This window comes from Meriones unguiculatus, chromosome 2, assembly GCF_030254825.1.
Source record: "Meriones unguiculatus strain TT.TT164.6M chromosome 2, Bangor_MerUng_6.1, whole genome shotgun sequence".
NCBI classification, from domain to species: domain Eukaryota; kingdom Metazoa; phylum Chordata; class Mammalia; order Rodentia; family Muridae; genus Meriones; species Meriones unguiculatus.
The window spans coordinates 189,986,599-189,999,881 of NC_083350.1; the positions used below are offsets into that span (position 1 = coordinate 189,986,599).

The 13,283-nt window shown below is 43.1% G+C and overlaps 1 protein-coding gene across 3 annotated transcripts in view; it reads left to right on the forward strand.

Moving 5' to 3' along the window:
• Window positions 1-13,283, forward strand: part of Lrba (LPS responsive beige-like anchor protein) — a 495,461-nt gene that overhangs the window by 451,048 nt on the left and 31,130 nt on the right. For 2 of the 3 annotated variants that reach the window (XM_060378522.1, XM_060378524.1), the window contains 3 exons: window positions 3,262-3,454; window positions 7,521-7,583; window positions 12,952-13,107. In XM_060378522.1, coding sequence (XP_060234505.1) covers window positions 3,262-3,454; window positions 7,521-7,583; window positions 12,952-13,107 — 412 coding nt within the window. The remainder of the gene's footprint in view (window positions 1-3,261; window positions 3,455-7,520; window positions 7,584-12,951; window positions 13,108-13,283) is intronic. The other variant, XM_060378523.1, reaches the window with a different exon arrangement.

Sequence of the window (13,283 nt, forward strand, 5' to 3'; positions counted from 1 at the left end):
GAACTCACACATCACAGATGCCAAACTGCACTGGCCAAAACCAACCTGTCAAAGCCAGCCTAAAACAGGACTGTTCTGCCTCTGGTTCTGAACTGTCTTCAGTGTGTGTTTGTGTGGGGGGTGAGAAAGCAGAAGATTTTCATGATTAAAATATCTTCAAAAACTGATTATATTTTTCTTGCATGTGCCTTACAAAAGTTTTCTCATTACTGTTCTAGATTTAGAATAGAGAGAATATAAAATCTCTAGGTGTTAACCTTATGAACAACTTATGATCAATCCAAATTCCATGCTGTAGCAGAGCGTCAGCGTTGGAACAGACAGTGGAAGGACAGATGAGCAGCAGAGACGGCCTGAGACGGCGGTGCCCAGCTGCCTGGCCTCTGCTCCTTTTCTCTCTCCTCCCTTTTTTCTGTGTCTTTTTCTTTCTTTGCTTTTAGCACCCTTTTCTTCCCTTTTTTTCTATAGTAATGTAAATTGGCCATAATAAACCAGTATCACCATTTCTGTAGTGTTTTAAACCAATGAGATCACATTTAAATGAACGTCAAGGGTGACGGCTGTGGGCCAGGGAAACACAAAGAACAAACATTTAGTAAGAACCCTGAAAGATAATGCATGCACGTGAAGAACAGAGCATGATTTATGCTCGGACATAGGAATTTGTCTTGGTGATCGCTGTGGAAGTGACCCAGGCTGCCGCGTGATGCTTGATAGAAACTCTTCTGCCGCTCCACAGAGCTGTTCCTGGGTCACTGCACAGCTGGGCTCCTGGCCCAGTACTGTTTCTTCCTCATGGCTCCTGGAGGTAGATCTGCAGAGTGGAGGCCATGATTGCCTTTGTCCCCTGAGCTGCTTTTCAGACCTGAAAAAATTCCGTTTTTAATCTGCCACGTAAGTGAGCAGCAAAGAAAGTCACATTAGGAAGAAACCACGGTTTTCAGAAAGCATTCCATTAACCTGCAGAGGCTGAATGAGACTCGGCTGGCTGTTTCCTACTTTTTTCTCAAATTGGCAGAAGCTCCCAGGGTGAGCTCTCTGTTCTCAGCTGATCTACAGCTGCTGCCATTGGCACGGCCCGGCAGGGCAGAGCGTGCGCCCCTCCCCAGCGTCCATCCGCCAGTCTGACTGGAGGAGCACTGGTTCTAAGGCAGCCGACACTTGTGCAAGTTCTGTCTGCTGCTCGCTGTGGAACATGGCTTCTCCTCGCCATGTGCCCAGGACTTGGCCCTAAGAGCTCTGCATAGACCAGTGAGCTCCATTCTGTTGGGTTAGTTTTGGTGGTTTTGTGATTTTGTTATCGTTCTCGTGCTTCTTAAGGCTGTGGCATTCAGATTACTCAATTTAAGCCTAATAATGTTTACAGTATGAGCTGTGTATCAGAAGAATGTAGGAACTTCTGTCAGGGAGACTTTGATTTTCTCTAAGTTTATAAATTGACCTTAGGATATATTTTTAAGCTATAGAATTGAAAACAAAGGCTTGTGATGCTGAAATGGTGTTTATTTCCTTTTCATTAGGTGTTTAAAGAGCTTGCTTATAGGACATCGTTATTTTTCTTTGTTTCTCATCTTCTAAATCTAATTTTATAAAAACCATATAAGTAGATCTTTATATAAAAATACTGATATCAGTATTTTTTAGAATTAAGGGCCCACTTTCTCTTGATTGTTTTTACTGACATTCAGATGAGTTCCCAAGCAACTGCACCCCACCACATCCACATGTGAATATAGTGGAAATTAAAGCCACCTCGTGCTGCAGTAAACGTAGGGGCCATAATACACGCCAGGTGCAGTAATTAGCAGGCCACGGAGGCTGCCGCGAGTCAGGTTTGCTGCGCCGCTATCCCCCTGTGCGTCACACCATCAGAGAGCTGGATTTAATTGAGGCCACATCGGATGACGCATTACTGACACCTTTAATTGAATGAGCATCCAGGGAGGGTTAACTCATAATATTGATTGGCTTTTAGCCACTTGCTCAGAAGGGTGTCTGGGTAGCTTATTAGTTGCCTTTATTTACACCTTTATGCAAGGAGTGCAAATCGGAAATCTTAGTGCAATATGTTTTTCTAAGTACTCTTAATAACTTTTTTAAAAGGACTGATAATAAAAATGCAAATGTATTTAATTTTTTATTAGCAGTTCTGAATAAATGTGTTAAATATATGTGCTTCCACATTTACATATACCTGGTGTTTTGAAATATGAAGGCAGGAAAGCAGCCAGGAGCATTTCATCAAAGTGTTTCAAGTCTGAATGATACTAATCAGCTATTAGAAAATAGGCCTGTAGGAGAGAACTGCAGAAAATGCACGGTGCAGTTACTGCGTGGCAGCAGAGGACCACAAGGACAGATAAAGGCCGTAGCGTAGCGTAGAGGCTTACATGTCCTGGGCTATGACATATGGCGGTGGGGAGGATCCAAATCCTTAATTGTCTTCCAGATTTATTTTGTTGCTTTTTATTGGAAGAGCATTTGCATATTTTCAGTTACTTTCCAACTTTCTTAGGACAGGTCAGAAGTATCCTGAGCTTTAAAGGCTTTTTTGTTCCTGAACAGGAAAAGGAGCATCAAGGCATTTCTTCTTATCCCCGCTCAGGCTGGATGGCGTGGAGACATTGTGTCACAAGTACACCTACATTGCTTTAAAGCACCTTGGTCACTCATTTTAGATATTACGTGGATAAGTTTGCTACCATAATAAAGTCATGCTCCCTTGCTTTAAAAATATATTTATTTTGATCATATCTTAATTGTCAGGGTCTTCATGCCACTTACTTTTGATTATCTTTGGAAATTACCTTAAGCTTGCTCTTATGCCATTTGCCTAGTCTCGTTCTTTTTCTTTTTTATCACAATGGGAGGATTGCTGTGTGGCACAGCTGGATAAACACAGCCCGGTTGCTTTGACCCTAAAGCACACCATCTTTCAGTGTGGCGGGGTAGTAGGCAGGGATCGGAGCCAGTAAGGGTGCAGACTTTTACGCTGTTTTGGTCAGTCACCCCCCTTCAGTCGGGAGTGACCGAGCTGGGAAGGTAGCACGGTAGCAGAGCACGCGGTCAGCACGCTGGAGGCCTGAGGCTGGATTCCGGGTGCTGAGGGAGAACGCTAACGCCGCGTGCGTGGGAAAGCAGGCAGCTGTGCAGAGCTGTGTGGACTCGCAGCCTGTTCTAACGCGCTCTTCCTCCTCTTCTCCCGCGCCCTCTCTCTTCCTGTGTCTTCTCCTACTTGGCTCTTGTCTGTCCACTCAACAGTATCTCCTCCTGCAGAGTCCATTGATGTTCACAGACCAGGCCCAGCAGGATGTCATCATGGTCCTAAAGTTCCCTTCAAACTCTCCCGTCACCCATGTTGCAGCCAACACCCAGCCGGGCTTGGCCATGCCTGCCGTCATCACTGTCACCGCCAACAGGCTCTTCGCTGTGAACAAGTGGCACAGCCTTCCAGGTGAGTAAGAGAGCCGAACACATAAACACTGTCTCAGCCAAAATGCTGAATAGTTCAGAGGCTTAGAGACATCCCACCCGAGGCAGACGGTGGAAGTATTAAAACATAAGCAGATTTTAGCACCTGCTGGTTTGTGTTTAATCCTTGGCAATAGATACTGTTTGTAATGTAATATTTTACTACAGTGGCACTGCGTGTTGTGTCTGTAAGTGGCACAAGTTATCAGGTGCCCCTTCCCAAATCCTTCATTTCATCTCATGAAAACCTGTGTTTCATCTAGTGTGCACCAGAAATTCTGCTTTTTTCTTGCTCTCTTGCAGGTCTTATATAGCCAACACTATTCCACCGTTACTGTCGCCCCAGCCTCCCCTTGGATGCACAGCGTGGTGGAGTCTGTTGCACAGCATATAAATACACAGCACAGTACTGCGCACCTGTTAGGACTGTCTTCTGCTGAGTGCTCAATAGCTATATTTCATTGAAACAACCATTAGAATCTAAACCTCCAGGCTGCTATTAGCGTCTATAAATAAAGTAACCACTAGGCTTTCTGTCCAGGTTGGAAGAGCACCAGCATTTCCCTCCCGCTCTTGTGTCTTCCACCGTGAAGACCCTGAGCCTGCCTCCCCGTCACTGAGTGGTGAGCGGCAGTTCAAGCGTTGACTACACCTCAATGAGGTCATTATTGCTTCTTTTGGAGCAGAAATACTGCTTTTTCCACTATAATATTTGAAAATACCCTTTTAAGATGTATTTTTGTGTGTGGGTTAGTGTTTTACCTGCATGTATGTCTTTACACCATGTGTGTCAGTGTCTGTGAAAGCCAAAAAATGGTGACAGGTCCCCTGGAACTGGAATCACAGATGGTTGTGAGATGTTATGGGCTCTGGGAGCAGAACCCGGGTCCTCTGGTGGTGAGATGTCATCAGGCTCTGGGAGCAGAACCCGGGTCCTCTGAGCCATCTCTCCATAATTTTTTTAAATAATATTAAGAAGTTGGGAAATTTTGTTTAAGTCCTAAGGATAATTGGCCTTTCCCAAAAAAGCTACTGATCCAGGTACAAATGGTTTGGTATTCTGCTCATCATTTAATGTGTAAAGCTTATATAAAACTTCTGAACAGGCAGTGCTGGAATATTATTGAATTAAGGTCTTCTCCAAATCACATGGAAGAGATTTTTTAGAGTGAAGCAAAAGACATTCCAACAAAAACCTGGTATGCTGACTAAAGTCAGTAAGAAATCTTTCAAAAAGAACCTATAATTGGCATCAAAACTGATTTAACAGCCATTTTCATGGCCAGTGGAACCAAAACACTGTGTGCAGCATTGCCAGTATTTGATTAGAGAGCAGATTTCTAAGACGTGACAACAGGAAGACTGGGACAGCACCGTAATGCCTCTGTCATTAGATCTTTCGTTCCTGCTTCTTCAAGAGATGTGTATGTATTCGGGAGTGAGCATTTTAAGAAATGCGATTGTTCATTTCTCTGAGTCCTGCTCATGAGAAAAGCATGCTAGGTACACACCAAAGGTTCCTCCTCTGTGCATGGTCACAGGAGCGTCGCAGGTATTGCAGTGTGTGTGACACCAAGACAGCCACAGGGATGCTTGTGCTGTGTGACTCTGTGTCGCACCTCTGAGAGCTCAGTTTCAGCTGTGGCAGAGCCCGGCCTAGCCACTCTGTTGAGGAACTGAGAACACTTACTTGTAAGACTTGCCACAAGCCTTGAGGACTGCGTCTTGACCTTTCCCTTTTGAACCAGCCAAGTCTCTCACTTGCTCCTCTTCATGCTTGGTAGGTAAGAGTTTCTTCCCCAGGTCCACTTTTTTCTGTAGGTAAAGTTCAGTCCTTCAGTGCCTGCTTCCACCACTGCAGGCCCATTCCTGTGTATCTTCTTTTCCTAGTGCAAGCACAGCTGTTTAAGGTTAGAGCCTGGGCCAGCATGGTGCTGTAGCCTCTCCTGTCACTGCCGCAACCTGTTCTAGCAACATTTACTGCCACCCCCACATATGACCCACCGTCACAGCGTGACACAGCAACTTGCCACAGACAAATACAGTGAGCGTTCACCACAGGAAACTGTCCTTCTAGAATGCGATACCCAGATCTAAGCTACAGTTACATCTAAAACTTGTCGGCAGGATCCCCCTCTCCCATGCCTCCGTTCAGATCTGTTCACCGCGCCCTGATTTTTCATCCTATCACATAATCCCTTTACCTGTCAGTATGTCTTGATTTAAAACAGAAGTCCCTAACAGTTCTTGGTGAATATCAGATTCAGATTCCACCAGGTTTTCTTAAATTCCAGATTTTGTTTTCTTCTCAGGACCTAGAGTGTCCATAGCCTATTCATTAGGTTGGCTTTGCTTTCTTCTTCAGGTCATATTTGTGTCCTGACTTAAAAAATGAATACTTTCTGTGAGGGATCAGCTAAGTAGTGGAACATACTCAGAGTTCAATCCCAAGCACTCAAAACACGACAAAAATGGATTCTCCCCTCTCATTAAAGGTCACTGATGCTCTCGTGGGGTATCCGGACTCAGTCCGTCAGCAACTGAAGTGTGTAGGTTGAGTCATATTCAGTTGTTGTTCCTGCAGCTCAAATGGCAGATAATGACAAATTCATATGGTCCAACTTACGCCATCCAGCCTGCAGTACAGCGCAGTACAGAGGCTGCCAGACTCCACCATGGTGGAGGCCCAGGACTGGAGGCTGGATGGACCTGAAGCACCTTTCTCCAGCCATTGGCTTTAATGTTTTTATGGTCTTGGGGCTCAGAGCAGAGGGCCACGCTGTGACACTGGGGACCAGTGGCTGCGCTGGGTGGGCAAGCAGCTGAGTGCATTTCCCCACACAGTCCCTGTGATTTCTTGATCCGCCGAGCGGTGAGCCAGCAGAGGAGCTGGAGCTCTCGGCTTCTGCAGGTTCTTGCTCACACCCCCCTGAAGTTTTACTGCCAGTATTGCTAAGCACCCTTCAAAAGTTGACATTTCATAACTAGAGAAGATGTGCCCTAGTAAGTTTTAAAGTGATCCAGTGAACTCATAAAAGCACTGTGTTTTCAACCGTCAACAACGGTCAGAAAACTTCCTAATAGCCGACTGCACTGAGAAGAGCCCCGGACCTGCGCAGGGCAGAAACTGGCCAGGTGAAGGGGGGGCAGCCGAGGAAACCATTCAGAACGGGGCCTGAAGTTCAGTGGTCAGAGCTATGACTCTGGGATTTACCAGGCCATCAGCTGCAGAGCCAGCCGGTGGCCTCTCCGCTCCTCAGGCCCTTGTAGCTCTTGCGGAGAAACAGCTTACAAAACCTCTTTCCAATTACAGTGGAACTGTGCCTGCATCTATAAACCATTTTGAGAATGAACCAACTATTCTTAGTATAGATTGATTTTTCTAACTCATTTGCTACTCAGGATATTTTTAAATCAAACCATGGAAATATTAAATATTAATGAAACTTTGTAAAAATCCTGCACTCCAATCTTTAAGAAAATATTTTAGTCAAATGCATTTAACCAAAACATTTATCTGTGGATACCTTTCTTTATTTTTATTCAAACTTTCAATTGATTGGTTTTTAGTGATGGATGAAACACTAAATGTTCCCTGGCTTAGAGCTTTCCCTTTCTCCATCATAAATTGACATTTTTGTGGACCCTTTGTGCTGCAGCATTCAAAACTGCCTTTTTAAGAAGTAGCAAAAAAATAGTATTCGCTGCAGTCAGCAGATGGTTGTCACATTTTGTTTTCAGCACGCTTTACCACTTAATTTTGTTTTGTTGCTGCATGAGAGGCTGCCGGTCAGGCATCTGCTGTAGCTTATGGCCTAGGACTGGAGCCACCACAACGGCACATGTTCAGAAGAGCACTAATCCAAAATAAATGTTTAATAAGCTAGTCATGAGAGCACCTGGACTTCTATTCTTTAAATTTCACAAAATTGCATGAGCGATCTGGAGGCTGGAAACAATTCTACATAAGGGTGACTTGTGCATTTTTGTAGTTAAGCGTATGAAAAATAATGCGTTTTTTTTTTTTTTTTTTCTTTTGTGAATTCCAGCTCACCAAGGTGCTATCCAGGACCAGCCATCGCAGCTGCCCGTGGAAATCGATCCTCTCCTAGGTCTGTCACTCCCTTCTCTCTGCGATTCATTAAGCTCTGTGTGGCCCTGAAGTGTAGATTACAGTTGTTTTTCACTTGCTGGTTGCTGGGAATGGAATTTTCCTGATAAACCATTTGCATGCAAATTGGAACGCAATGAGCTGTGGTTATGCTGGTATTTCATCAACTCCCCTCGCTGGTTTGCCTAATTTGAACAGGCCTAGGCCGCGTGTCACTGGAAATTAATATGGATGCTGTAATAATGTGTGATTGAGGGTGCGCACGAAGCACTGTCAGGGTAATATTGGATCTTTTCATCACTCAGACTTGTTGATGAGCAGGGGCAAGGTGCGCCGTGATGGATCGCCGCAATGTGGTGGAGCTTCTTTGCTGGGGAAATTTTCATAATAACAGTGGGATTCTTAGCAGCACCATGTTGTGAAAAATAAAACTGCAATGCCAGGGTCTCATCATTAAAGGAGATCAATCCTTTCTTCCTGGCCCTCTGTTCAGTCAGAGGGGATTAATGTGCAATTGTAGAGCAGTTTCGAAGTTGAAATATATTACCCAGCCAAAGGTAGTGTTAAGATATTTGTATTCATTTTCCTAGAGCCAATAAATTGCCATTGGAGGTTAAATTTGTTGAGGGAGAAGGAAAAAATAGGGCGGAGACTAGAAAGAGCCGCTACACACACGACTGAGAGTGTTTAATTGCTCTTGTGCTTTTGAGGCAGTTAGCTGGAATCTCTAGTTAGCGTTTGTCATTCTTATGCATTGGGATTTCAAATACAGTGTCACCAAAAAGGTTAACCCTTGATAACTTTTAGAATTAAAATATAAATAAGTAAATAAAACTAAACTATTTTGCCATGGGGATAAGCAACCAGCATGAATGAATATTTGGCCAACAGATTTGGTAAATTTACACTAACAGATAAATATGTTAGACTGTTACCATCTTACACATAAATTTTGCATATGAATGAGCAGATATATTATTTAAAAATCCATCATGTTCCCTATTTTATGTCACCCTATTTTTCATTAAAGCCTCTGCTAGCGTAGAACACTAACTGGTTATCATTCACTAAATGGTTTTCTACTACAGGATGAACAAAACCTTAAATTCAAAACCAATTCATTAATCATTTCCCCAGTAAATACTGTTCTGAATTTCATTTTAGTTCCTTAATTTCATTTTGCTTAAAAAAAAATGCTATTTGCTTCTTGTTAAAAGTAACAAAGCTAAATCCTTACTGTATAGTTTTAAAATCAGGAAAATAAAGCCCATTTGCTAAGACATGTAAAACAATTTTTCTGAATTATAGGCTCTCTGTTTGCTTTAAAACATAGCAATGAATATTCTGTAATATAATTAAGTGAATCCAGCCAGTGTGGGCAAAGTTTCTTGGTAAAAAGCCAAATACTAAATATTTCAGGCTTTGTGGGTCTTAAGATTCAGACACAGTTATTTAACTCTTTCATCACAGTACAAAAGGCACCATGGACAATATATGAACAAATGAGTGTGGCTGCTCTCCAGTAAAGCCTCAGATTTAAAGATGCCATGGGTCAGCTTCAGCCTGGAGGAAAGGGTTTACCCTGGGAGCTTCTAGATCATTGGCCACCAAAGGCCCCTCCTCCGACTAGCTGGCCTCAAGTTCAGCATGTGACCCAGGATGGCCTGAACTTCTGATCCTCCTGCTTCTGCTTTCCAAATTCTGAGATTTCCTAACTAGGATGGTAACCAGCTGGGATCAATCCCAGGGCTCCTTCGTACATACTAGTCAAGAGCTCTACCAACTAAACACAGCCTGGCCTCCTCCTCACCAGTCTTAACATTAGCACAGAAGGTTTTTATCCTAAGTCCAAACAGTTAAGATTTCTAGCAGAAGCTAGGTATGTTGGTGCACGCCTTTAATCCCAGAACTAGGGAGGCAGAGGCAGGCTGCTCTCTGTGAGTTCAGTGTGTGCAAAGTGAGTCAAGGACAGTCAAAGCTACACAGAGAAACCCTGTCCCAAAAAAACAAAAGAGAGAGAGAGAGAGAGAGAGAGAAAGAAAGAAAAAAAGATAAAGAAAAACTTTTCTAGCAGAGTAGGAAACATTTGTAATATATCCAGTGGAATCTCAATATAAAAATGAACTGATATTCAACATTTTTTATTTTTAAAAATCCATGTGAAAACCCTCAACAGTTGGGAATTTCACCAAAGTCTTTCTTCACCTTGGATATATAACCTATTTTCTCCATGTAGTTTTAGCCTAACTTTTAAAACTTGATTACTCTATTATACCTTTCAGCCATAAACATGTGTGTGGAAATTTAAATATGCATCTATTAACTTAAATTTTTCTATTCACTCAAAGCTCAGATTTTTGTACTTCATTAAAAGATTGGAAACAAATAAAAACATCACACACCAAAATTAAAACTAAAATCTTAAATTAATTACGCTGAGTACTCTATAATTTTTCTTTGTTGTTGTTGTGTGTGTATAGCCCAAATTGGCTCAAACTCAAGATCCTCCTACGTGAGCCTCGTGAAGCTGGGGTCCCAGGCGTGCCACCAGCCAGCACTGTGTTACTTACTCGTAATGGATTATATAGGCAACCCACGTCCTACTGCTGAAGTGAACCCCAGCCCTGGAATAAACTTCAACAATATTTGTGAAATGTATCGAATATAAAAGCAAGCACTTACTGGAACCAAGTCTTCTGTCAACGAGAGGGTGTCTTCCTTTCCGAGAGCTCATGTGTTGATAGACAGTGTTTAGTTCTGAGTTGGCTAAGCTTTGTCCAGCAGACCTTGTCCTTGTTATTTCAGTTTTGTAGCCTGAGGAATGTTACACAAGAACGTGGATAGGAAAGGGAAATGTGTTGTTTTAATGGTGCCGTACAGGTCTTTGAATTCTTTCTCATACGTAGCAAAATTCATGTTATTAAGAATTATCTTAAGCTCTAATGTTAGGTTATCTTTTATTTCAGCAGTCCTGTTGAAACTTATTTTTAATGATTTGCTAATTGATAGCGTGATTACATCCTCATTCAGTTTCTTGAAACCGTCTGACATACAAGATAATGAAATCTGAGCACACACTCAGTGTCAGCACTAATTTTCCTTGTTCCTGTACTTGGCTCTCAGGAGATTATAATCCCCAGGGATAAAGAACCATATAAGATTATGCCTGGAAGGGCATCTGACATGGTTTCATGTAAAGCAAAAGGAGAAATCACAGGAGAATTGTCAGGCAAATCAGTTTCAGACAAGAGGGTATATGAAAGTTGAGGAACTAGAAATTGATTCCCATAAAACTGTCTGTGCCTGTATCCCGTGGGGATCTTAGACTCTCAAAGGTAGTCTTGCTTCACTTTGAATGCAGCTTATCTAATCAAATATACCTATTTTTATTGAATAAAATGTTGTAAGAATCTCAATAAGTTTACTAACAAAAACAGTGTGATAATATAAAGGCTCTTACAAAAAGGCTAGGCTAGGCAGACAGGGATAGACAAATGGACTGACAAAGAGCTGGATACACAGGCAGATGGCTGGATGGGGAACTTTTCAGGGTTGAGAATCACTTAGAAGATAGCTCAGCTGATGAGCGCGGTGGCACATGCCTCGAGGCTCACACCAGAGGCAGCAGGGTCGCTGGCTCAGGGCAGTCCTAGACAGAGTGAGACATTTTCCCAAGAGCCAGAATCCAAGACAAACAAAATAGTCTGTTTGGAGGATGAAGGAACAGCAGCCTTTCCTCAAGGGCCCTGTGATCCCTCAAAATTATGCACTTGTCCAGCCTTCCCCCAAATTAGCGAGAACTAACAGTCCAGGCGCAGAAGTCGTATAAATACTGTCAAGAAGAGACATTTTTAAAGGTTCTACATAGAGTGAGGTGTGGCAGTAATTGGTGTAAAAAAATGTACCTCACATTGTTTTCTTATCATGATTTCACTGCGGTGGGGTATTTTCTCTGTGTGTATTTTCTCTTGCTGTCATATCTATAAAACCTCCTCTCCATCTGCCAGCAACTTTCTTTTGTGTGAGAAAGAAAACTTGCTCAACTGGAATTCTTCCCATTTTACTCTTGCTGCTACGTCCTACCCCATTAGCCTCCCAAAGCACTTTGAGTCACCTGCCGGTTTAAGTGGGTCAGTGTATAAAGGGCCTTCAGCAGGATTGTTTAGGTCAACAGTCCTGTGGGGCATGTTCTGTTTGTGTTAGGGCTGGTTCAGGCCTCGGTGGTTCTCAGCACAGCCCTGAGAGTACTTTAAGGGCTTTGCTTTGTTGCTTGTTTGGCTGGTTTGGCAGGCCTTCTGTTAAACTCCCATATTGCTTAGATAACGACTAGAAAATAGGTGTCTTTGCATTTTTATCAATAATGTATAGTTTCTTCCCTCAAAAAACTGAAAATTGGTATAAAGAACTTAATAACTAGATACAAGGATTTGCCTTGACCATTCCATTCTGTTTTCTGGAGCAATCGAGCTGCTTTTATGGTGTGAAAACCCTTGTTTGTAACAGAGTCACTAAAAACAAAGGTTCTGTTTGGTTGGCCTCATAACATTAGGACGATGGACGGAAGACGGGGAGGATCTCCGTTGAAGTTGCTCTGCTGACAACGGCAGATGGTGTTCTTCCCATCCTTGGCGGCGTCGCTGTGTGCCTGACCTGAGCCTTGAGACAATCCTATCTCAGGCACTCCAGCACTTGGAGCGAATTGCCAGGCTGTCTCGTCCTGTCGCTTAGGTCAAGACTAAGAATGTGGCAGCGTGCTGTGACTCCTCTACAAGGATCTTTAATATATCCTCGTTCCTGCCTTGCTTACATGCGAGTGCCCCTGTAAACAGGGAAATGGAGTTCCCTTCTAGTCAGAAATTAAAGACCCATAAAGGCCAGAGTGGTACAAGATGCTACAGTAGTTCAGATATATGACATTTAAATCCCAGTATCTCTTCCCTGTGACAAAACATTAAAGGTAATAGATTTTCACAACATGAGTCTATTCTCGTGACAATAGACATAATGAGATTGTCAGAAACAACCCAAACTGTGATGAGATCTGGCAGCTGGAATCCACTTGTCCTGCCCGAGAGCTGGAAGGCCTGTTTTGTGGCTTGTATGAAGTTTTCTAATTGTGGTTTCTATTTTTTTTTTCCCTAAGCAAAACATTTTTCCTGGGGTGTTGAATATAGCAGCTCACACTCTTGCAGCACTTGCACACATTTTACTATTTGTCTCAGACACTGTCCTGAGAGGTCAAGTGCTCTTCCAGGTCCTGCCTCCTTCCTCACCTCCACCCCCCCCCAGGTGTGACAGCACTCAGGATTTCTTTGATCATGTGTGGTTAGTAGTTTTTATTTTTCTCCTCTTCTCCCTATGCCTCACAGCCTGCGGTACAGGGACACACAGGAGGCAGGTCACTGACCTTCTGGACCAGAGCGTTCAAGTTCATTCCCAGTGCTTCGTCATCACTGCCGACAACCGCTTTCTTCTGGTCTGTGGCTTCTGGGATAAGAGTTTCCGAGTCTACTCCACAGACACAGGTAACGTTTTTCTTGTAGGCCAAAGATTATGACTTAGTAAAAGAATGCTTTCTCATCCCACTCCCAAAAATGAAGAGGATGCTTCCTCCCTGTCAGGAAACAGTGGCTAGCTCATCTTCTCCTGGGTTAGCTTCAATGTGGCTTTAAGAGGCAACCTTTCAATAGTTTTGTCTCCC